Genomic DNA, 25,394 nt, shown 5'->3' on the forward strand with positions numbered 1-25,394 from the left:
GTACCAATGATAAAAAGTGAGAGGTTATAATTCTCCTTTACTCTTAGGAGAACAAGAGTCTGTGGCATTTATTTCATATACTCGGTTATAGAGAAATGAACACATCATATGAAGAAGCAAGGAATCAGAAATTAAGCCTGAAGCCAACCAGATTTTGTCCAGTTTAACTGCCATACTTCAGTATCAGTTGGGCCTTGACTGACTAAAAACCTGGATTTATTTAAGTCATGTAGGCAATGCATCAAGTATTAGAAATCAATCAAAAACCTGTACAGACAGAGTTTGCTCATGGATTGCACTTTATTAAGTGAAACCAAAAAAAAAAACACAAACAAACCCAAAAAACTATCTAATTCTGTTCAGAATCATCTTTATAAAATTTGATTCTATAAAGAGACTGGGGAAACAATCAATTTGATGTTTTCTCTATACAAAATAGCCCAACCGCTTCACCAACTTGATCATTCATTCTTTGGATCATATATGTGATAACCATATATATGATAATCTTTAAGTCATAATCTGGTTAGTAATATGGGAGTGCCATTTACCTATCACTTTAACAATTATATTTTGGATTATTTGTGAGTTCAAAGCCATGTGAATATGTCAGTGACAGGAAGCGTAAAATTGTCTTTCCTACTGTTCAAACAAAGATGAAATTCCAGCTCATTTTTTAAAAAAGTTTAGTCTTAATAGTCCATATTTTCCCCTTGCCCCACTTTAAGATGCTATCACTGTTATTACAAGGAACATTTTCACAGAAGAAACAAGAAACATTTTTTTTCAGCAGTGTGTATGCAGAATGGGAGAGAGAAAAGTGATGAGTTATGTACATATGTAGTCCTGGTTGAACCCAAAATTGGTGAGATCACGACTCTTCCGCATGGTAGTAGGATATAGCTATTGAGCACAAAAGTAGGGAATCAAGTTAGCCTGGTGACTATTTTCAAAACAAGGGGAATGATTTCTGAAAGCTGAAATAGTGAACAGGAAAGCCTCATCATTCTGCAAGGAGAAGATAATTTTTAATGGTAAGGGAGACTTCAGAACTGTTGTTTCTTTGCAGAGAGCAAAGAAAGGCTCACTTTAATTGGCGAGGAACAAGTCCCTGGCATGCTATCTATAGTGCAATATTTTTATTCTTGTTTGCTCTTAGTTTTCAGTTATTTGGTTTCAAAGCAAGATTTTCTGATACATTTAAGAATGAAAACAAGTAAGATTCCATTTTGCAAAAAAAGAAAAGAGAGGAAGAGAGAGAAAGGGAGAGAAAAAAGAAAGAAAGAAATGATTTTTTTAAAAAGAAGAAAACTCCCTATTTAAAATTTAATGTTCCAGAATTTTATTGTCAAACTATCAAAGATTAATAGTTCTGTGTTGGTACAGCTGCTTATAAACTGTTTCCTGTGACCCAGATTGGTACAAAAAGTAGGCACTGCAGTAGAGTACTTTTAGCATCTTATTCCTTTTTGATTACAACCCAGAGTGAAGTGAGAGGAAGTGGTTTCCCAATTGAAGACTTCTGAGACTTCGTCTCTACTACAGAAAGCGTGCTTCAGAATTTCCCAGGCTTCATTTCAAATGCAAGAAGAGATAACAGAAGGCCTCCTCAAAGGTATTTGCCTTTAAGCACAGCATCTCTCTATTACTCTGCAGACCATGGCCTCTAGCCTAAAGAATTTCATCCATTCTTTGGATCCAAAATCCCTACCTCGGATTCTGCAAATCCAGTCTGGCTTTTATGATGAAGGTAAGGTTTGGTCCAAATTATCTATCTGTGCATAATAATGCAGTTTCGGCATTTATCTGAAGTTGAATATTCAGAAAGTAAGAAGAGCATTATTGTAAGAAGAGCATTAAGTGGGAACCTTACATCGATAGGTAATAGTGACTATATTAAGATAATCCATGCCATATTTAGGCTGCAGCTGACTAGACTGTGGTTGTTCAACACAGTTGAGATACTTGACTAATGACAATAGTCACAGTTCCCACCCTCATATACAGGAAAGTAAGTGTAAATTTTCACTGAACCATGAAGGGTAATCTGAACACATGTTAACTCAAGTGTCATTAAAATGGATGGCATATATGAGGCTAGAAAAAAAATATGGAAGTGTTTGAAATAGACCAGCAGAAATGTGCTGGGTCCAGATAGTGTTTGATTCACACCGAAGCGGTAATACCAATAGTGTGAACTTTAGCTGTAACTCAGAATATTTTACACTCTGTATTTTTTGTACCATAATTCATATTCATTGTCTCTGTTCCATTTTCTATTGTATTATTTTTCAGTGTCACTTGAAAGTATCTTAGATAGGAAGGAAAAGTAAAGGATGGAATGAGAGACTGAGCGATGAGGAAGGCTTGCTCCGGATTAAATTAAAAATGTTTCAATAAAACAAAATGAAAAAGGAAGAAAGTTTGAGGAAGATGCTTTCGTAATGCTTCCAGATGACATTTATTACTCAATCCCACCAACTCTAGATTATGAGACAGGTGGCATCTAAATTTAATTATAAATCTATTCCTTCATAGTGTTTGCTTTAATATCTAGAGGATGTCAATTATCATTTATAACTTTCCAGTGTTTGCCTGTGATTTTTCCTTTTTTTTTCCTTGGGGAAAAAGTATATTCAGGAAAGTCCAATAAAATAGTTATAAAATAATTGTGCATTTGTAGTCTTGGGGGTCCTTCCTTCTACAAGGATTGCCTAATGAGCGTATATATGGACATGTAGCGCATAAGAGTTAGATATAGTATAATTCAGGACCTGACATGTAGAAAAGTCATAAATAAATGAACAAAGTGTCGCGTGAAATTTAGTAATAAATCTGGCTTTGGCTTAATCTACTGAAAGAAGTGTGAAAGTCTAGGAATAGATTTGTGCCATTGTATGTATACTGTATGTAGAAAGAGAGAAAATCCCTGGCTCTCCATTCAATATCAGGAGATGCATTCATGAAAACAACACTGTCATTAACATTTTAGCACCTGTTATTAATAGATGTATTTCTGAGCTAAATGTGACTAGTTGATTAAAAAAAACCCAGTCGTTCTGCTCACAATTAATTCATTTTGTCTATCCTATGCTTATTTTAGGCAGGACACGGTGGCTCAGTGGCTAAGACGCTGAGCTTGTCGATCGGAAGGTCGGCAGTTCAGTGATTCAAATCCCTAGTGCTGCACAATGGCTCCCGTTACTTGTCCCAGCTTCTGCCAACCTAGCAGTTCGAAAGCACGTAAAAAATGCAAGTAGAAAAATAGGGACCACCTTTGGTGGGAAGGTAAAAGCATTCCATGCGCCTTTGGCATGCCGGCCACATGACCATGGAGACATCTTCAGACAGCGCTGGCTCTCTGGCTTTGAGCACTGCCCCCTAGAGTCAGGAACGACTAGCACGTATGTGCAAGGGGAACCTTTACCTTTACCTATGCTTATTTTAACCTGGCTCTCTTTAGCCAAACTGGGTCTGTGACTACCCTGATTCCCAGCTGAATTGGAATAGTTAAGGCTTCAGGCCAACTCCTGAAAGGGATACCTAGTTAAGGGACTCTGATCCTTTTCTGAGTCCTTTAAAGAAGGAATTGAGCAAGGCTGAAATCTTAATCAGAGTAATATTATTGGATGGAAAGGGTTTGGGAGTCCACAGTATATTAGGTATTTTATGGCTATGTTGATGAGAATAACTGGAAAAAGTTCTTCAGTCCCGGAGTGTCAGCTTTTCAAGGTATGCCAGGTCATCACAGGAAGATTCCAATGCAAGTAGTCCTCGACTTACAACCATTTGTTTAGTGACTGTTCAGAGTTACAAATGGCCCTGTAAAGTGACTTATGACCATTTTTCACACAGCATCCCTATGGTCACATGATCCAAATTTGGATGCTTGGCAACTGGTTCATATTTATGATGGTTGCAGTGTCCCAGGGTCGTACAGTCGCCTTTTGTGACCTTCTGACAAGCAATGTACAATGAAGCCAGATTCACTTAACAACTACTGTGATTCACTTAACAACTCTAGCAAAAGAAGTTGTAAAATGGGGCAAAATCCCTTTACTGCCTCACTTAGCGGCAAAAAGTTTAGGTTCAATTGTGGTCATAAATCGAGGACTAACTGTATTGGTGGAAAGCAGAATCATAGAGGCTCAACAGCCTACTATAGAGTTTTCCTCTGTCTCCTGGTGTCAGACAAAAGACATCTGAGTCCCTGAAGGAATAGCAGCATGGAAAACATCTCAGAAGGGACCTTCCATAACTCTCTGGAATCGAAAAGCAGAGGAAGAAAGTCTTTGACACTTTCAAGATTCTGTAACTGTAATCTTATAGTCAAGGTAGTCTTAGTATTTATGGGTTTGGTTTCCTGTCTGAACTCTTACAAGGAGCTGACACAGATTGAGAAGGCATTTATTTTGAGTCATTTTTTTTGAGATTCTCTAATGTTGCGAACACTCCAATCCTTAAAATGCTCAATGGATGCAATTTCCTCCTCTCGCAAAGACTAAATAAATAAATAAAAAATTAAGATGCCCTTGCTTGGTGGACATCTTTGACCAATGACTAGACCTATGAGTTTAGTTATCTCTCAAAGGTTGCTTGGAGCTTTGCCAGCCCACTTCACCTGCACAAAACCTACTGTAGGGGTGTCCAGGCAAATTGGAAGGAGTTTCAACAGTGTTTCAGGTTTACCTGAGTGGGAAACCAAAAAATACGCATCTCGGGGCTTATTTTAGGCTTGTCCAAGGAAACCAAGAGTGAATTCTAAGTGCTACAGGTTCTCTCAAACCTCATTCCAGGCTTTGTAAAATAAATGGCTATATTCTGTTAAGCTGCTTGCAACTCTCCTCCCTCTTTCATGCTACAATTGGAATATAATCTTTTCTAGCAGGACATCCTTTTACTCTAAAAGAGATAATTGATTGAAAGGGTTGTGTTCTATATGTGACATCAAAATCCCTCTAAATCAACCTATTAGAGCAATGGTGTCAAACTTGATTTTATTGAGGGGTGCATCAGGGTTGTGTTTGACCTTGGGGGTGGGCATGGTCAGGATGGGCATGGCCAGCTTGATGTCACTCGTGCCGGGGGTGGCCTGGGGTGGCCTGAGCACTCTGCCAGCAAAAACGGAGCTCGGGAGAACCACGCACGACCCTTCTGTGCTCCGTTTTCATTGGGAGAGGCACCATGGGCTGGTCCTTCGCTGTTTCCAGGGTGGTCCTGCATGCCAGATATAAGTACCCCATGGGCTGGATCCAGCCAATAGGCCTTGATTTTGACACCCCTGTATTAGTATCCTCATTTAGCAACTGCCTCAGTGAGTGACCGACCATTAGTAATTGTGATGGGGATGAAGAAGTAACTTTGCAACCAAGGCCCACATTTATAATCTTGGTAGCTTCTCTCTCTTCTATTCTCTGTGTCACATACTTGCCATTACAGTCCATTAGTACACATTTATCCTATTCCTGACCCATTTTTTCTTTTCCCCTTGCAGAGCCGAGTTCTTGCCTAAACAAGCTGTCTCTTCCTAAGTTGCTTTTCTCCACAGTGCAACACTTCCCTAAAAAGTATTAACTGCAAGTTAACATGCTCAGTTTTGTGACCTTAATAAGTTGATTAGAATCCTCAGGCAGGCTTGGAGCTATAAGGATGCTAGGCAAACAGCTGGCCTAGTGCATTCCTTTTGATATGTATTCCCTTGTGTGTCTGCTTACTCTCTCGTCATCCCTTTCTCTCCAATGAATGTAAACATAAACATTTTTGCTAATTATCTCAGTCCCGGGTGAGCATTCTAAAGAACAAGGAAGTGATGAAAAATAGCTGTAAGATTTTTTCCTTTTACCCAACTTCCTCACAAGTCATATTTTGGAAACCTTTCCCTCCATTTAGGCTCACTTGGCTGTTTGGAAGTCATAGCCTTCAGATGCTTTAAATCTAGGGTCTCCAAACTTGTCCACTTTAAGTCTTATGGACTTCTTCAGGAATTCTGGGAGTTGAAGTTCACAAGTCTTACAGTGGCCAAGTTCGGTGACCCCTGCTGTAAATAAATAATTAAAGCTGAAGTTAAAATCTTAAGCATAGTTGTGGTTAAGAGTTTTAACCACGTTTTAACCACATCTGATTTTTCCACTTGGTGACTGCTTTTGTTTAACAACTAAATCAACTGAATTATAAGTACCACTTCTGGGCACTAAATGAGTAGCTGTGGTTTCCATAGCTTTTTTTTAAACTGTAATCAGAAAGGCTAAGGCTAAAGCCCCCATAACTAACTTGCAAAGATCTAAACTACCACTATGAAGTAACCAAGAGTTTGATTTGTGTACTGCTTTGCTGCCATTGCAGATTTTTGCATCCCAAGAAGCTTGCTCTGATTTTCCCACTGTTTCTCATAGCCAAAACACCTGATACCATTTTAGGGATTGGTTCATTCAAATGCTCAATACCCTATACCCAATATCAATACCCAATATCAATACTCAATACTCAGTAGTTCAGGTTTTGTTCCATCAAACCATGAGCAATTTAAAGCTGTACAACAAACCTTTTAGGAGGCAACATTTGTTTCCAATCTATATATATAAAAGTGAAAACCACTCATGTCGCAATCACGAAATCTCCAGAACCATAAAGCCTACAAGCTTGAAATTTGACATGTATGTTCCTTTTGGCTTCTAGGTGCTCACTAAGAAATGATCATCAGAGTATTAGTATTTCCTATATTATTATTATTAACACGCTCTGGTGCTAAGGAGTTCTACTCCCCCTCCCCACCTGAAAAGAAGTCTATTCCAAATGCAAAACACAAGAAGAGGAGAGGAATTTCAGTTTCAGTTTTACTTTCAGAGCAACAAGCAGGGGATAGGATAGGGGAGGCTTCTGTGGTGCAAGGCTGAGGGAGAGAAGGGGATAGGATAGGAGAGGCTTCTGTCAAGCTGTAAGTGTCAATTTATCAAGCCCAATCACATAGTTTCATAGCGGAGCACGAGTATTGAGCTAGTTAGAAATAAACAAGAAAACACTTCTCATTTTTTTCTCCCCTGCTAATTATTTTATAATCAATACTGAAGAAATGAATAAATAAGGTGATTCATTTAAGCATAAATATAATTTTAAAGAACAATATGTCTTTTAAAAATGTATCTAATTTACTGAAACTCTCCTCTAATGAATCAAATATATGTTGATATTGACTAAGCTAAGGATGTTATATGCCAATTTATTTCAAGGAAATGAATTTGTATTCCCCAACTTATAAAGGCATTCCTTTTAAAAATATATAAGTAACAATTTTATTGACAATTGAATTTTCTGCAGATTTAAGGTTGTTAAACAGGGGCATGTTTTTCCTGAGAAATGTGGATATGTCAAGAACTATGTATTCAGATTTAAATCCCAAGATCTCTAAAATGTATAAACAAACAAAAAAATTAAGACAGAAAAGTTCTGTGTTATTTAAGATTGCGGTGGGGTGGGGGGAGAAGCAATCTTGAAATCAACTGAAACTATCATTTGTAAGCAGTATCAAAACTGTTTTAATAACAACCACTCATTATTTGGTTGTTTCTAAAATTATCCTCTTATTTGGGTTCTTCTTTTAAAGTGGCCTATAGTTTTTGGTGCTTTCAAGTCAGTGTTGACTCCTGGCAACTGCCTGCAGTTTTCTTGGTAGCATTTTCAGATGTGGATTGCCACTGCCTCCTTTCTGGGGCTGAAAAAGAGTGACTGGCCCAAGATCATTCAGCTGGGTTCATGCCTAAGGGAAGACTAGAACTCACATCTCCCAGTTTTTAGCCAGGTTTTTATTTATTTATTTTATTTATTTATTTATTTATTTATTTATTATTTAAATTTGTATACCGCCCTTCTCCCGAAGGACTCAGGGCGGTTCACAGCCAGGTAAAAATACAATACAATAAATACAAATTAAAATACAATTAAAAAACTTATTAAAATTGGCCAGGATTAAAATTTGGAGCTAAAAACCCATTAAAACCCATTAAAACACTAACCCAGTCCAGCGCAGATGAATAAGTAGGTTTTAAGCTCGCGGCGAAAGGTTCGGAGGTCCGGAAGTTGACGAAGTCCTGGGGGGAGTTCGTTCCAGAGGGCGGGAGCCCCCACAGAGAAGGCCCTCCCCCGGGGCGCCGCCAGACGACACTGTCGCGCCGACGGCACCCTGAGGAGCCCCTCTCTGTGAGAGCGCACGGGTCGGTGAGAGGTATTCGGTAGCAGCAGGCGGTCCCGTAAGTATCCCGGCCCTATGCCATGGAGCGCTTTAAAGACATTCACCAACACCTTGAAGCGCACCCGGAAGGCCACAGGTAGCCAGTGCAGCCGGCGCAGGATAGGTGTCACTCGGGAGCCACGAGGGGCTCCCTCCATCACCACAAGAGCTGCATTCTGGACTAACTGTAGCCTCCGGATGCCCCTCAAGGGGAGCCCCATGTAGAGAGCATTGCAGTAGTCCAGACGAGACGTCACAAGGGCGTGAGTGACTGTGCACAAGGCATCCCGGTCTAGAAAGGGGCGCAATTGGCGCACCAGGCGAACCTGGTGGAAAGCTCTCCTGGAGACGGCCGTCAAATGGTCTTCAAAAGACAGCCGTTCATCCAGGAGAACGCCCAAATTGCGCACCCTCTCCATCGGGGCCAATGACCCGCCCCCGACAGTCAGCCGCGGACTCAGCTGACTGTACCGGGATGCCGGCATCCACAGCCACTCCGTCTTGGAGGGATTGAGCTTGAGCCTGTTCCTCCCCATCCAGACCCGTACGGCCTCCAGACACCGGGACAGCACTTCAATGGCTTCATTGGGGTGGCCCGTGTGAAAAGTACAGCTGGGTGTCATCAGCGTACAGCTGGTACCTCACACGAAGCCACTGATGATCTCACCCAGCGGCTTCATATAGATGTTGAACAAAGGCGAGAGAATCGGCCCTGCGGCACCCACAAGTGAGGCGCCGCGGGTGACCTCTGCCCGTCAACACCGTCTGCGACGGTCGGAGAGATAGGAGGAGAACCACCGATAAACGGTGCCTCCCACTCCCAATCCCCAACCGCGCAGCAGGATACCAGGGTCGATGGTATCGAACGGCGCTGAGAGGTCTAATAGGACCAGGGCAGAGGAATAACCCCTATCCCTGGCCCTCCAGAGATCATCCACCAACGCGACCAAAGCCGTCTCAGTGCTGTAACCGGGCCGGAAGCCGGACTGGAACGGGTCCAGATAGACAGTTTCCTCCAGGTGAAGGGGAAACTGATATGCCACCATACTCTCTACAACCTTCGCCGCGAAGCGAAGGTTGGAGACTGGACGATAATTACCTAAAACAGCCGGGTCCAAGGAAGGCTTCTTGAGGAGGGGCCTCACCACCGCCTCTTTCAAGGTGGCCGGAAAGACTCCCTCCAACAAAGAAGCACTCGTAATCCCCTGGAGCTAGTCTCGTGTCACCTCCTGAGTGGCCAGCACCAGCCAGGAGGGGCACGGGTCCAGTAAACATGTGGTGGCATTCAATCTACCCAGCAACCTGTCCATGTCCTCGGGAGTCACCGGGTCAAACTCATCCCACACAACATCACCAAGACCGCCCTCAGACGTCCCGTCCGAATCGCTGCAATCTTGGTCCAGACCGTCCTTCAGCTGAACGATTTTATCGTATAGATAACCGTTAAACTCCTCAGCACGTCCCTGCAACGGGTCATCCCGCTCCCCCTGGTGAAGGAGGGAGCGGGTCACCCGAAACAGGGCAGCTGGGCGGTTATCTGCCGGCGCAATGAGGGAGGAGGCGTAGCAACGCCTCGCTTCCCTCAGTGCCACTAGGTAGGTCCTAGTATAGGATCTAACTAGTGTCCGATCAGCCTCTGAACGGCTGGACCTCCAGGAACTCTCTAGGCGTCTTCTCCGGCGTTTCATCCCCCTCAGCTCCTCGGAGAACCAAGGAGCCGGTTGGGATCTACGCGGGCCAGAGGCCGCAAAGGCACGACACGGTCTAAAGCCCCGGCCGCAGCCCGTTCCCAGGCTGCAGCCAGTTCCTCTGCCGTGCCGTGAGCCAGACCCTCAGGAAATGGCCCAAGCTCCGTCCGGAACCTCTCTGGGTCCATCAGGCGCCTGGGACGGTACCAACGTAATGGTTCCGTCTCCCTGCGGTGTTGGGTAGCGGTCAGAAAGTCCAGGCGAAGGAGAGTGATCTGACCATGACAAAGGTTCAATGACTATTTCCTTTAAGTCCAGATCTCTCAACCACTGACCAGAGACAAAAATCAGGTCCAGTGTGCCACCCCCGATGTGAGTGGGGCCATCCACTACTTGAGTCAGGTCCAAGGCCGTCATGGAAGCCAAGAACTCCCGAGCTACCGTCGATGACGAGCCGGCAGATGGCAGGTTAAAGTCCCCCATGACTAAAAGTCTGGGGGTCTCCACCGCCACCCCGGCAAGCACCTCTAGGAGCTCGGGCAGGGCAGCTGTCACGCAGCAAGGAGCCAGGTACGCGACCAGCAAGCCCATCTGACATCTATGACCCCACCTCACAAAGAGGGATTCACACCCGGCTATCTGAGGTACAGTGGTCTCCCTCGGCTCTAGACTCTCTTTAATCTGCCTTAACTATTATGCCACGTTGCCATCATGTGACGTATCACGGCATTTTTCCCATTTGCAGAGCTAGGATGGGCATGGCCTGCATGTGATGCATCTGGCCCATGGGCTGCCAGTTTGACGCACCTATCTTAGAGTGACTGCTAAAGGTTTTTTTCAATTAGCCATAAACAATTTGAAAACATTAGATGCTAGCAGTGCTGTTGATTCACAAAATTACATACAAAGTTCTGGCAGCAAATTAAACAAATAATTTCTGGACAAATTGTGGAAGAGGAGATTTGTTTCTTTCAGAAGCTGCCATGTCCCCTTAGAAGCAGATCAATGATGAAATCCAAATTTTTTTACTACCGGTTCTGTGGGCATGGCTTGGTGGGCATGGTGTGGCTTGGTGGGCGTGGCTTGGTGGGCATGGCAGGGGAAGGATACTGCAAAATCTCCATTCCCTCCCCACTCTGGGGCCAGCCAGAGGTGGTATTTGCCGGGTCTCTGAACTACTCAAAATTTCCGCTACCGGTTCTCCGAACTGCTCAAAATTTCCGCTACTGGTTCTCCAGAACCTGTCAGAACCTGCTGGATTTCACCTCTGAAGCAGATGAAGGTGAAGGTTACCAAGTCTTAAAATAATTATCTTGGTTCTCACTTGATATTTACTCCCAGACTAATAGATAGTATCTAACATGTGCATTAAAGATGAAAATATATTTCTTCTCAAAGATGAAACAGTAGAATGTTTAGAACTGTATTGTAATGCTGCTAATAAAATCAGTAAAACTTCTTTTATCTTCACATTATCTCTTAGGTTCAATGTATGAAAAGCTTGGCCATGAATGTTGCTTGTCCACAGGTGATGTGATTAAAGTTGTTGCATTAGAAATTAAAAAAATTCTTGCAAACAATCTAGGAAGTGAAGACGTAAGCATACAGTCCACTACAGCAGAACTACCTCTAAATTTTCCAGGTACAGTACAATATTTTTCTCCTTTGATAAGAAAGCTAGTAAGCAGAGACAAAGAGCATAAAATAGTTTTGAAGTAGTTTTTTTTCCCAGTGTCCCATCTTCTTCTCCTAAATTAATCTCTGTGATACATAGCAGTCAGCCTTATATAAAAGATGAACAATTGTGGACCAAAAAAAGAAATCCTAAATCCCAAGTCAATACCAACAATTTATGTCATTACATTTTACAGATAGATACTGTAGAAATAGCAATGCATTTTCCACAGCATACAATTCCCGCCATAAATGCTAGAGTATCAAAAGTTACACTTCAAGCACAGAACCAAATTAATTTTCACTTCCTGGTTCTCTAAATTTCTCACTAAACCTTCTTCTAAGGCAGCATGCTGGCTGGGGAATTCTAGGAGTTGAAATCCATATGTCTTAAAGTTGCCAAGTTAGGAAACCCTTGCTCTAGAGAAAAAAGAAAAAGGTAATAAGAAAAACATTTTCCAAATATATATAGGTGCTCTTCCCTTTATCCCTCCATCCCCTTATTCTAATAAAACAGTTTCAGTGGCTCTGATTAAGATGGAAATAAAAACACCTTTCAGGGATTTCATTTGCAGAACTTTTTGCTTCTTAATATTCCAAAGCTGTAATTAGAACTAGGTGACCCAAATCCTGCCATGCCTAAATACAAAACTCATTTGTAAAGCTCCCACTCATGACTGTCACCATTCATCACATTACAGGTAATCACCAGTCACTTAACAATCACTTATGACCAGTCACTTAACAATCATTCAGATTTACAACAGACCTCTCCAGAGCTACCTAAGTGCCATTTTCAGAGTTATGATGGCCACACACACAGTCACAGGATCATATTTTGGGCCAGTGGTGGGTTTCATTTACCTTTGCTACCAGTTTGCTCGCGGTTCGTTCTGCGCATGTGCAGAAGCTTCCACACATATGCAGAGCGTATTTGATGACCTCCAGGTGTGTGGGCAGAGCTTCCCGTCGCCGCTACTACTGGTTCGCCGGAACCACGGTGAACCGGTAGCAACCCACCGCTGTTTTGGGCACTTGGCAACTTGGCTCACTTATATGCCTGTTTGCAATGTCCCACCATCACGTGCCAGTGGTTTGTGATGGGTTTTTTTAACCAGTTTTCAGCATTTAGTTCCAGTTTCCAGCAAAAAAAAAAAAAGCACATTGGGGAAAATGGATTTGCTTAGCAACCATCATAAAAACAACTTTGTAAGTTTGAGTCCTGTCACATGATACCTCAACTTACAACCACAACAACTTGCAGCCGAATTTCTGGGCTCAATTACATCTGAAAGTCAATTTTCTTTTTCCAGAGTCCTGACCAATAGCTCCAACAAAGACTTCCTGTTATGTATTCATGTTTGTACCTTTAAATATTTGAGCGGGAAATCAGCACGTTGCTGATTGGACGAAGCCTCCAGTAGAATTGTATAAAAGGAGAGGTTTTTCCCCCAGCCTGTTGCTGGGTTCACCCTATATTAAAGAGCTGTTGTCACTACCCTGGTCTCCAGCCTCGTTACTTCCCGAACTTAACATTGGCGACGAAGGTGGGATCTCGAGGCTAAGGAGAACCAGAACCGAGCTGAAGCACGATAGACCCGAACCCAGCAAACTCAGGGCAGAAAAGCGGAGATGGCCAGTTACACTCCGCCCGCACCGTTTGACCCGGCTAAGGAGAAATGGGGAACGTATATGACCCGTTTGAAAGCTTTCTAGAAGCCAACGAACTGCAAGGAGTTCCAGATAACCGAAAAGGGCTTATTTCTTAAGCCACTGTGGTCGGAGGTCATTGATATCGCGGAAGCCCTGGCAGAGCCAACGCCGTTGCAGTCGGTGTCATGGCCAACTCTACAGACTTTACTAAAAACCACGCCGTCCAAATACGTGCGGCGGTTTGAATTCGGAGGCGAAGGCAGATGGAGGCGAAACCATCGGTGACTACATGGCCGCCCTAAGAAAAGCGCCCAAGGACTGCGGATACGCGACCTAGGCGAGGTGCTCCTCGAGCAACTCATCCGAGGCGTCAAAGACATCCGTTTGCGGCGGCGGCTGCTAGCAAAGAGCAACCTAACGCTGGCCACGCTCTGGGCGAAGCCAGAGCACATGAAATGTCCACCCAAGCGGCGGAGACACTGCAGAAGCCTGTCCCACCAAAGGCGGCGCGAAGGCAACCCGGTGCACCAGGAGGAGGTTCAGACCGAATCCGGCGGTGAAGACGAGGAAGGGTCTGCCGCACCGAAACGCGACAAAGGGGACCGAGGCGAATGCGGAAGCTGCGGGGTCAACACCAGCGCCAACGCTGCAAGTTTAAGGACGCGACATGTCGGCGGTGTGGGAAGAAAGGGCACCTAGCTCAAGTTTGTCGAGCGCCCAACCTTCCTGCCGAAAATTCAAATCGGCCAATCAGAGCGGAATCGGCAAGGCGACCCGCGATTGGTTCAAACAAAAAGGCGGATTCAACCAAACAACTGTGGTCATAGGTCACCGACCCAAGTGGAAAAGAAGATCTTCACCAAGCCAAAAATAGAGGGAGTACGGTGCGGCTTGAAGTAGACACGGGATCAGCGATCACCATCATGTCCTGGGACACTTTGGCGAAGTCGCTGCCGTCCGTCGCGGCGCCACCTGCAAGCACAACGGCTACGAGTCCACGACTACCAGGGAATCGCATCCCTGTTCGAGGACCACCTCCGTCCGAGTCGAGTACGGTCCACACAAGAAGACCCTGCCCATCACGATCGTCGAAGGAACTCTGCCCAGTCTGTTGGGACTAGACTGGTTTCGTGCCCTGGGCATGGGAGTGACTGGCATCTACAGAAGTGACTGTAACCTGAAAGACATTCTCTTTAACGAGTTCGAAGATGTCTTCAAGGACTGCCTGGGCAAGTACAAGGGGACCCCTATTTCCTTCAACTTAGACCCCCAGGTAGCTCCCATTAGGCTTAAGGCGAGGAGAGTCCCTTTGCCCTAAAACCAAAATCGATAAGGAGCTGGACAAGCTCATAAATCAGGGATTTTGGTGCCAGTCGATCACGCAAAGTGGGAGACGCCAATCGTCACCCAATAAAGCCGGACGGGTCAATTAGAATTTGCGCTGACTACAAGGCGACGCTTAACAAAGCCTTACAGAAAAGCGCTTACCGGTTCCGTGGTGCAACACTTATTGCACTCTTTGGGGCAAGGGCAAGTCTTTGCAAAGTTAGACTTGGCCCAAGCCTACCAACAACTGCCCGTAGGCGCCCGCACAGCCGAAGCCCAAACGATTGTAACGCACAGGGGGGCCTTCAAGTGCACCCGATTGCAATTTGGGGTCAGTGTGGCACCAGGGCTGTTCCAAAACCTAATGGAACGACTACTGCAGGGGCTCCCAGGGGTAGTCCCCTACTTCGATGATGTCCTAATTTCAGGGGAAAACATGGAGGAATTGGGGGAGCGGTTAAGAAAGGTTTTGGGCATTTTCCGGACAGCCGGATTAAAAGTCAAGGCAAACAAATGCCAGATAGGGGTCGAATCCGTCGATTTCTTGGGCTACCGGATAGACAAGAAAGGAATTCACCCCACTGAGAGCAAGGTTAAGGCAATTAAGAAGGCTCCAGCGCCCAAAAACAAAGCAGAGCTGCAGGCATTCCTGGGATTGGTGAATTTTTACGCGGTCTTTTAAAGAACAAAGCAACCGTTGGAACCGCTGCATAGGCTCTTAGGAAAAATACTGTTTGGTCTTGGGAAAGTCAGAAAATAGGGCTTTTGAAGCAGTAAAGAACCTGCTCTCAAGTGATAGCCTGCTCATCCAATATCACAACTCATTACCCCTAGTGCTGGTTTGCGATGCCTCCCTTATGGGGTGGGGCTGTACTCAGCCATAGACTTCAAAGCGGCACAGAAGCCCCTATAGCTTTTACTCTAGAACGATGTCCTCCCAGAGAGAACTACAGCCAGCTAGATAAAGAAGCACTAGCCATTGTGTCAGGGGTTAAAAATTCCACGAATATGTCTTTGGGCGGAATTTTGAAATCGTGACTGACCACAGACCGCTACTAGGATACTGGCTGGCGACCGCCCAGCGCCTGTGGCACTTTCGCCACGACTGACCCGATGGACTATATTCTTAGCCGCTTATTCGTACAAGCTGCAGCATCGACCAGGAAAAGAAGTGGGGCATGCAGGCGCGTTAAGCGATGCCCACTACCAGGGGCGATCAAGACCCCACTCCGGGACGCCCATCCTACTTATTGACTCTTTGGACTCTGGCCCAGTCACATCTAAGGAAGTGGCTCGGGCATCATACCGGGACATTGTGTTAAGGACTGTACCGGTTGGGTACAGAGAGGGTGGCCGCCGGGCAACGGTTCAAAGAATTTGTTAAAACGTGATGAGCTCTCGGCTCAAGGGGTGCCTGTTATGGGGTGATCGTGTAATAATTCCTGATAAATTAAGGGAAAGGTATTGGACCTCCTCCACGAGGTCACCCAGGGATCGTAAGGATGAAGGGTTAGCTAGAAGCTATGTGTGGTGGCCACTCATGGACGCAGAGATTGCTGAGAGGGTAGGGAAATGCCAGGCTTGCCAAGAGTCCAGACCTCTACCCCAACGGCCCCAGTCAGAGAATGGGAAAAGCCCCAAGGGCCCTGGTCAAGAATCCACATTGATTTTGCTGGCCCCTTCCACGGCCAAACGTTCCTAGTGGTTGTTGATGCATTCTCTAAATGGTTGGAGATCATACTCATGAAATCCACTACGGCCGAGCAGTAATCGCAGCCCTCGCCACCTATTTGCAACTCACGGGTTGCGGACACTCTGGTGTCCGACAATGAGCCTCAATTCACGGCAGCCCAGTTTGAAGAATACCTGGCAGAGGAGGCATCCGACATGCCCTCTCTGCGCCTTTCCACCCTGCGTCGAATGGCCTTGCAGGCGTTCCGTCCGGGCGCTAAGGAGGCGTGTCAGGCTCAAGCCAGGTGACTGGCAAACAAAGATAGACTTTTCTTAGCCGTTCAGCACAGAACCCCAAGCACGGCCACGGAAAAGCCCAGCCGAATTACTAATGGGACGAAACTCCGGTGCCCACTTGACCGTTTGAATCCCATTACACACCAGAGGGTTACAAGGGGAACTAGAAAAGACAAGGAAATGAGCATAGGCGACGGTGTGGCCCGAAACTATGGGGACGGCCCTAGTTGGTTCGCAGGACAAATAATAAAGATAACCGGCCCAAAATCGTACGTGGTAGAGCTACCAGACAACCGAGTGTGGAGGCGCCACATAGATCAGATAAGGAAACGAATAACTGATCAAACCGAACCAAATGAAACAGATCATGACCAATACCAATTTGAATTCACAGCTGACAATGACCCGGGGGAGGCGCAAGACTTAGCTGAGGTCCCAGAGTTCCAGCGACGCCATCAGGTTCCCGAGGGAAACAGCAGGGAAAGTTTCAAAAATAATCCAAGGCCGGATGGCCAAGAAAAAGAGTCGGCCAATAATCCGGGGCCCGTTGGCTCAGAGAAAGAGCTGGGAGGAGAAAACAGCCCCTCCGACCAGCTCAAAACACCACCCAGAACTGAACCGCGCAGGTCAGAAAGAACTAGGAGACGCCCAGGTTATTTGCGTGACTACGTCGAAAAATAACATGTAAATAAATATGTAAATAGAGGCAAAGTGTTTTCTGGGAGGGGAGGAGTGTTATGTATTCATGTTTGTACCTTTAAATATTTGAGCGGGAAATCAGCACGTTGCTGATTGGACGAAGCCTCCAGTAGAACTGTATAAAAGGAGAGGTTTTTCCCCCAGCCTGTTGCTGGGTTCACCCTATATTAAAGAGCTGTTGTCACTACCCTGGTCTCCAGCCTCGTTACTTCCCGAACTTAACACTTCCTGCTACCTCTTTCCTCAGAGAGAGGAAACTCTGATCTTTACTTCTTCCTGGAAAAAGAATTCTTTCTAGCTACTCAAAAGTTAAGCTATGACAATATAAAGCCAGCTGAATGGGGGAATCTAATAGTATTATATCCCTGAATTTTCTATAAGGTGATGTTTAAGAAGCTTGCTAAATAGTCCTAAAGAGAGGGAGATGGGTCAGAAACAACAACATGGAAAGAATGGTCCTGCTCAATGTGGGCTTCATCTGTAAATTCAGCCCTACTCACAACTGGCTTCAGACCTCATTATAATTGGCATTCTATCTCTTGAAATTATTTAAGAGCCAGTTTGATAAAGCAGCTAGCCTGGAAATCAGGAAAATGTGAGTTTTGCTTTAGGCATAAAAAAAAAGTAGCAGAGTGACTTCACATCAGTCCTTCTCTTTCCAACCAACTCACTTAACAGGGCTGTTGTCGTTTTGTTGTTGTTGTGATAATCGAAGGAGGAAGGAGGACTAGATTGCATTCACTGCCTCAAATTGCACATGAAAAACAGGTGGGATTAAAAAAAATCTTACGGTAGAAAAAAAGCAAAGGGGAAACCTTGTCTCCAAATCAAAGATGAATTGTTGTAGACATTCATGTTCAAAAGTCATATGGCACAATACTCTGAAAATGAAGTAGCTTAAATATTTGGGGGATAACATTTCAATTATTAATTTGGCAAATGAAAATGAGCAAATTGCACCATAATAGGTATCCTCATAGCATGTGCACACACATATAAATCTACCTATATGTACATTTTCTTTATTTTACAAAAATATTGCCACCTTTGACTAGTTTAATATAAACTTCCTGAACTCACACAACCGTAAATATAAAATGAATGTTTGATGTTTGCATAATGTTTAATGTTTTTCCCCCCGATTTGAAAATTGCCTTTGAAGGACTTTGCAAGGTAGTAGCTGATAAAACCCCATACGTCAATGTTGAAGAAATTGTGAACAAAGTTTGGATTGGGCCAACACAGCAGGAACAACCATGCTTCTGTTGCTCTAAAGATATTCAGGTAGAAAACCTGACCATCAAACAGGGGGAGAAAATTGTATTTATGTCTGTAGAAGATCGCAATGAGATCCTGGCTGTGAATTGTGAAATCAAGAGGAATGGCCGGGTACACGCCTTTTTTTTGCCATGTTCTCAAAAAGGAGATTTCTATGAATGTCAAGATGACCAAATATACACCCTGGAAGAGATTGCCAAATGGAAAATCCCAAAGAGCCGCACACGGAAAGTTCTGTTCCTTAACACTGGCGATGATGGATATTCTCCTGAGCTGCTGCCTAAGAATTTTGGAAGCTGTGGAATTCTGGAAGCTATATATAAAGTCCATGCTATGATGAAATGTAAGTTAATAAATCAGAAACACCAAAGTGTTTCAAAGATTAAAAAAAGAGAGAGAAAAAACTCAATAATTTGAACAGGTTAATAAAGCTCAAGAGTAAATGATTTAGATCTAGTCTAATTCAATCTCATGTCATGTTTTATCCTAAGATTTGAAATAACCTTTTTTTTTCTCGGCTATTGATATTATGGGCCACAATGTGTATGAATGTGCATAGCATGTGCATTTTATCCCCACATTTAGGACAGACTGAAAATGAGATGGGTACAGTTTAAAAGTTCCTATTGTTCTGGAGATGTAATTTTCTGCTTGAATGAACAGAGATGCATCCACTTTGGTAAATCTTTTTTACCGCTCTAGGAAGAGATAACAGCAAGGCTCTTCCTCTCTGTTTTTCTCATCCTCTTTGTTCTGCTTTCTTTGGATTGGAGGATTCTTAGTTTTTCCCTTCAGCCTCCTTTCTTCAGAAGGAATGTGTTTTCTCTCTCCCCTAACTTGACCTCACTTTTTCCCCACCATGAGGACAAAAACCTAAAAGATTAGGATTTCCATAATAACATGTGATGAATTGATGTATGTACCACCAACCTGTTTCTAACTCCAAGTAGAATAGAATAGAATAGAATAGAATAGAATAGAATAGAATAGAATAGAATAGAATAGAATAACAGAGTTGGAAGGGATCTTGGAGGTCTTCTAATCCAACCCCCTGCCTAGGCAGGAAACCCTATACCACTTCCAAATGGACAAATGGTTATCCAACTTCTTAAAAACTTCCAGTGTTGGAGCATTTACAACTTCTGGAGGTAAGTTGTTCCACTGATTAATTTATTCTAACTGTCAGGAAATTTCTCCTTAGTTCTAAGTTGCTTCTCTCCTTGATTAGTTTCCACTCATTGTTTCTTGTCCTGCCCTCGGGTGCTTTGGAGAATAGCTTGACGCCCTCTTCTTTGTGGCAGCCCCTAAGTGATCCCATAGACTTGATCTACAGCACTAGCAATAGCACTTAGATTTATATACCACTTTACAGTGCTTTACAGCCCTCTCTAAGTGGTTTACAGAGTCAGCCTATTGCCCCTAAAAATCTGGGTTCTTATTTTACTGAACTCAGAAGGATGACAGTCTGAGCCAACCCTGAGCCTGGTGAGATGCAAACTGCCAAATTGCAGATAGCTGGCAGTCAGCATAAGTAGCCTGCAGTACTGCACTGTAACTACTGTGCCACCGCAACTCATGAGCCACCGTGGCTCTCCCATACCTGTTTTTTTAGTTCTTCCAACAGTACACTCATTGCCACTGAACTCTCCTCCCAGCTTTCCCAGCATTGGAGCCTGTTCCAGGTCTTGCATATCTACTGTTGGAGTCTTCCTTCTACAAGGATTGCCTAATGAGTATATGGACACGTAGCAAATAAGGATCAGATGCAGTATAATTTAGTAGAAGAGTCATAAATAAACGATCAAAGTGCTGCATTATATTTAGTAATAAAGCTGGCTTTGGCCTGATCAACTGAAAAAAGTGTGCATCTGGAAATAGACTTGCACCATTGCTAGACATGTACATTGCTAAACATTGCTAGACATAAACTGGAAGGGAGGATTGTATGGAGCCAGGGTGATATATAGTCATAATAACATTCTTTTCTCAGAGAGTCAAGGACATCTTGTCCTGCACCTGGAAGGCTGGAACTGGGAGGCATCTCCAGTTGGGACAGTGTTTTGATTGGACCATGTGATGGACATGTGGGTGTTGGGCAGGGACTTGAACTTTCCCTTGGGTTGGGAAAATCTTTCAGATTCCCAGATGTGCCAATATGACATCGCTAATAAAATGGAACTTTGAGAAAACTCAAGCCCCTGAGTTTTCTTTCGTTGGGGGTGTTACTTGGAACCCTGACAGGTGGTGGTGATGACATAAATAAATGCTCCTAATTAAAAACAAAACAAAACAAAATTAAAAAGCTTCGATGAGAGGGATGCTAGTCTAGCCTTCTTTCTGACAAGCTGAGAACAACAGAGTTGTTGGGGTAGGTTATAGTAGCTTAGGGCAGGGGTGTCAAACTTGATTTCATTGCGGGCTACATCAGGGTTGTGTTTGACCTCAGGGGGCCAGGATGGGCATGGCCAGGGTGGCCATGGCCAGTCTAACGTCACTCATGTTGGACGTGCCTTTGGTGGCCTGAGTGCTCTGTCAGTGCTCCTGAGTTTTGTTTTCAGCTGCAACAGCCACCTGCAACCCTCTACTAGTGAAAATGGATCTTGGGAGGGCTGCATGCAGCTCTCCCAAGCTCCATTTTTATTGGCAGAGGCACCGTGGGATGGTGCTTTGCTGTTTTCAAATCGGCCCTGTGGGCCAGATTTAAGCATCCTGCAGATCAGATCCAGAGGTGGGTTTCAGCAGGTTCTGACCAGTTCTGGAGAACTGGTAGCGGAAATTTTAAGCAGTTCGGAGAACCGGTAGTAAAAATTCTGACTGGCCTTGCCCCCATCTATTCTCTGCCTCCTGAGTCCTAGCTGATCGAGAAGAAATGGGGATTTTGCAGTAACCTTCCCCTGGATTGGGGAGGGAATGGAGATTTTGCAATATCTTTCCCATGCCACGCCCACCAAGCTACACCCACAGAACCGGTAGTAAAAAAAATTTGAAACCCACCACTGGTCAGATCCAGCCCGCGGCCCTTGAGTTTGACACCTCTGGATTAGGGTATATAACTCAGAGTTCAAGTCTATTAATTGTTTAATAGACTTTCAAATTTTGTATCTTCAGAGGCCTCTCCGATTTTCCCTGGTGCTTTTCCCTTTACAGGTTTTGTGTTCCTCTTTGCAATTTCTCCTCTCATGGTCGTAACTTCAGCAGTGTGTTTTGGAGGAGAGAGGGGCTGCTGAAGTGATTGTTCTAAAAATATTATATCACCAGAGGTAGCTGTAGATTTTACATGGAAGGCCAGAAGCAAGAGAATCATCACCGCCACCATCATTATCCTTAATTATGCAGTGGCTGTGAACATGAAGCCAGAAATACATGAAAGGTGCTTTCATCCTCGCAAAATAGGAAGTTTTATAAGCAAAGGTCGATTTCAATTACATGCCTATATCTAACTATTTTCTGTTAGGCTATGCATATAGAATATGTGAGATAAGATAGATGACTTGGAATTATCTATAGGTTTTTTTCGGTACTGTTTCTTATTGCATTATTCCCCCGTGATAGTGCATCTTTCTGTAGCTTGTTTTCAGAAGATCTGTCCCCCCTGTTAAATTTAAGAAATGCTGACATTCTTAACAGACAGCAAACTTAATTCCAACCAGGAATCATTCTATCAGCTGATCCACACTTTTTGCCTGGCCCATTACCAGTAAGGGGCCACACATGCTTTCCTGAGTATACAAACAAATGATGTCATTTTTCTCCTAAACCCAGTCCATTGTAAATGCATCCCACGGTTGGGTTTTCCAGCTTCCATTGAAAACTGCTGTTTTCTGACCCAAAACATCTTAAGCTTTTCAAGGCAGATGGCCTACAGCTCTTTGTCCATCCGGGTAGCATCTTCAGCTCTGATTGGCAGCAGTCCCTGGCATAGCCCCCCCTTACAGTGGCCGGTCACTGCCCTAGGCCGGTGATGGCTAACCCTTTTGCCATCGCGTGCCAAAAGCAGGGGGCAGGGGGGGATCATGCGTGTGCGTGCCCACACCCATAATTTAATGCCCCCCGCCCCCACCGCATGCGCACATGACCTCCCGTACTCCTGCTTTTGCTACATGATGGCATGGTGGGCCCAGAGGCCCATTTTTAACCCTCCCCAGCTCCAAGAGGCTTTCTTGGAGCCTGGGGAGGGCAAAAACGGCCTTCCCCCCCCCAGAGTCCGGAAATGGCCCAATTCCTGACTTTCGGTGGGACAGGAAGGCCCGAAAATCAGCTGGCTGGTGCACGCATGTGCAGTACAGCTGATCTAGAGTGATAGCTTGCATGCCCACAGATATGGTTGCACATGCCAACTGTGGCACGCATGCCATAGGTTCGCCATCACAGGCCTAGGCAGCTAATTAATCCTGGGTTGCTAGGCTGTCATGCCATTTGCTGATATTCCCTCCCCCCCAGTAATCTTTTACTTGATTCAATAATAGCCCATTAAGTCTATTAACAATGAACCCCAGCCCTAGAAGCTCATATATCTCTCAGCTCTTTTATCTCCCAATGGTCACCTTGTATAGTTTCGGGACAGGTGAGGCATTTTCCCCTTGCTTTTCTATCCCTTCATTCTACTGCTGTAGAGATTTCTTCCCCTTTCCTTTATTCTTAAAAATAGCAATAGCACTTAGACTTTTATACCGTTTTATAGTGCTTTACAGCCTCTCTAAGCAGTTTACAGAATCAGCATATTTCCCCCAACAATCTGGGTCCTCATTTTACTCACTTCAGAAGCATGGAAGGCTGAATCAACTTTGAGCCTGGTGAGATTCAAACTGCCAAATTACAGGCAGCCAGCAGGCATCAGAAATAGCCTGCAGTACTGCATTCTAACCACTGCGCCACCATGGCTCAAAAATATATTTATATTACAACTTTGTTTCGATTAACCTAAGCCATTCTTCCTTGCTATTTCCAATGGTTCTTTCAACGGAAGGACCGAAAGAACAACTTTCTTCCCTTTTGTTGTGACAACTGTCACCTCAGACCAATGATGGTACCACAAGGGGAGGGAAAGAAAATAAAGGAAAGATTTGCCTTTGTATCAAATAAAATATATAGGAAGGGGTATATGAAGGCTTCCATGTATGCAAACTTCTCGGAAAAGCAAGGGGACCGGTGAGGAGGGATCAATGCCTAAAAGGAAAAAGCAGGCACTAGGAGATGATATGAATAGAAAAATGTTTAATTTTTATATAATGGGCTTTTATATAACATCATTATATCATTGAAAACTGACCAGAATTTTGTTTCTATCTTTCTTTTCCAGTTCAAAAAGAGATCGTTCATTTCCACTCTGATTTAGATGTTGAAGTTGAAGATGTCACTGACCATTACAATATTAATACTTTTCTCCAGCCATTATCAGTGAAAGATATATTAGAAAAGGCAGGGATTGGATCCCCTTTTGTTGTTGCCATAATTGAAGACTCCATTGGAAACAAACATTCTTATAATTTCCTGTGTCCTGGCAGACAAATAGTAATTTACAAAAAGTATCAGGCTGGAAGAATCTTAGCATCTGAAATCAAGAATAATTCCTCTAAAAGATACTTTTTAATTCCTGAGAGCTACAAAGGGAAATTCAAAAGAAAACCTCGCGAATTCCCAACTGCTTATGACCTGGAAATAGCAAGGGACATGAAGGAAAAGCTTCATGTTGTAGCTACCAAAGCTTTTGACTGTCCGCATGAAGAGATGTGCTCGGTTTCTGTTGGAGATGAGTTTTTGATTCCCAGATATCAGAAAAGCCAAGTTGTTGAATATGGAAGGAAGTGTGTGAAGGCTGCATTACCTTGTGAACAAATTCTCTTGCCAGATAACATCAATAAGGCCACCCTTCTTCCAATGTTCATGGAAGGAGGCTTCAACGAAGTGATGCATGATAGGAATCAATATGATCTTTCAGAGCTTTGCAACAATTTTCACCTTCCGTTAAATGTCACAGTTGGCATAAGAGATCTTTCCACCCAGGAAGATATTTTGGCTGGCATTCCCTATCTGCAGCTTGAAGAGGAAATCAATGATTTTTACTTGTTAATCAGCAATCTCAATAATCCCACAGAAATTTGGGAAGTTTCTGTGCACTGTTTAAATATGTCCTTTCAATTGCTGGGAGAATATCCAGACGTTGCTGTGCATTTCCCAATAAAATCAATTGTAGAAGAGATTACCGAAGACCAGTACTATATGATGAGAAAATATAAAAATCAAGCCACAATCCCTCCACCCAGACCTCCTAAAATTCACATTGTAAAAGAATCCAAATAATCTTTTCCCATTATTCCTGTTCACCATCTTTTTGATACACCAGAAGATGACAAGATAGAGGACACATAGAAAGATGCTAATTATATAAAACAGAAACCCAGCTTCTCATTTTATTACATGTCTAGTAGTAGTAGTAGTAGTAGTAATAGTAGTAGTAGTAGTAGTAGTAGTAGTAGTAGTTGTTGTTGTTGTTGTTGTTGTTATTATTATTATTATTATTATTATTATTATTATTATTATTATTATTTCAAAAACCATTTAGTTCCACATTTGTGTGTTCCAGACTGTTGGTGGTTTTCATCACACCCTAATTCCTTTATAATTCATTGTATTTATTTATTGCATTTATACCTGCTGCAATTGCAAGACTCTTGTCGTTAATTCACCTTGGTTTCTCCCACTGGGTTGATATGTGTTGTTATTTTATTTATCTTATGGCAATGTTACATTAGCCAGGAGACAACAATGCTAACACAGAACAGTAGTTTGGCTGCCTAAGACTGCTAACCTTGTTGGTTCATGCTCGCACACTTTCCAGGTGTGTCAAAGGGGGCAATTTAGCTCTGTACCAGAAAGAAAAACAA

At 43.7% G+C, this 25,394-nt stretch overlaps 1 protein-coding gene across 1 annotated transcript; it reads left to right on the forward strand.

Moving 5' to 3' along the window:
• Positions 1–1,659: 1,659 nt before the first annotated feature.
• Positions 1,660–24,899, forward strand: THEMIS (thymocyte selection associated). Its single transcript, XM_058163847.1, has 4 exons — positions 1,660–1,750; positions 11,396–11,554; positions 18,395–18,853; positions 23,810–24,899. Exons 1-4 carry the CDS (start codon positions 1,660–1,662, stop codon positions 24,808–24,810), a joined length of 1,710 nt encoding a protein of 569 aa, XP_058019830.1. The 3' UTR covers positions 24,811–24,899.
• Positions 24,900–25,394: the final 495 nt, after the last annotated feature.

The sequence above is a fragment of the Ahaetulla prasina genome, chromosome 1 (assembly GCF_028640845.1).
Source record: "Ahaetulla prasina isolate Xishuangbanna chromosome 1, ASM2864084v1, whole genome shotgun sequence".
In the NCBI taxonomy this organism is placed as follows: Eukaryota; Metazoa; Chordata; class Lepidosauria; order Squamata; family Colubridae; genus Ahaetulla; species Ahaetulla prasina.

What these genes read in the sequence shown, in the direction of transcription:
- THEMIS (XM_058163847.1), top strand. Translation starts at nt 1,660, where the DNA reads ATGGCCTCTAGCCTAAAGAATTTCATCCATTCTTTGGATCCAAAATCC. An exon ending in GTCTGGCTTTTATGATGAAG is followed by an intron (nt 1,751 to 11,395) that starts GTAAGGTTTGGT and finishes ATTATCTCTTAG; the next exon opens with GTTCAATGTATGAAAAGCTT. An exon ending in AGTCCATGCTATGATGAAAT is followed by an intron (nt 18,854 to 23,809) that starts GTAAGTTAATAA and finishes TTTCTTTTCCAG; the next exon opens with TTCAAAAAGAGATCGTTCAT.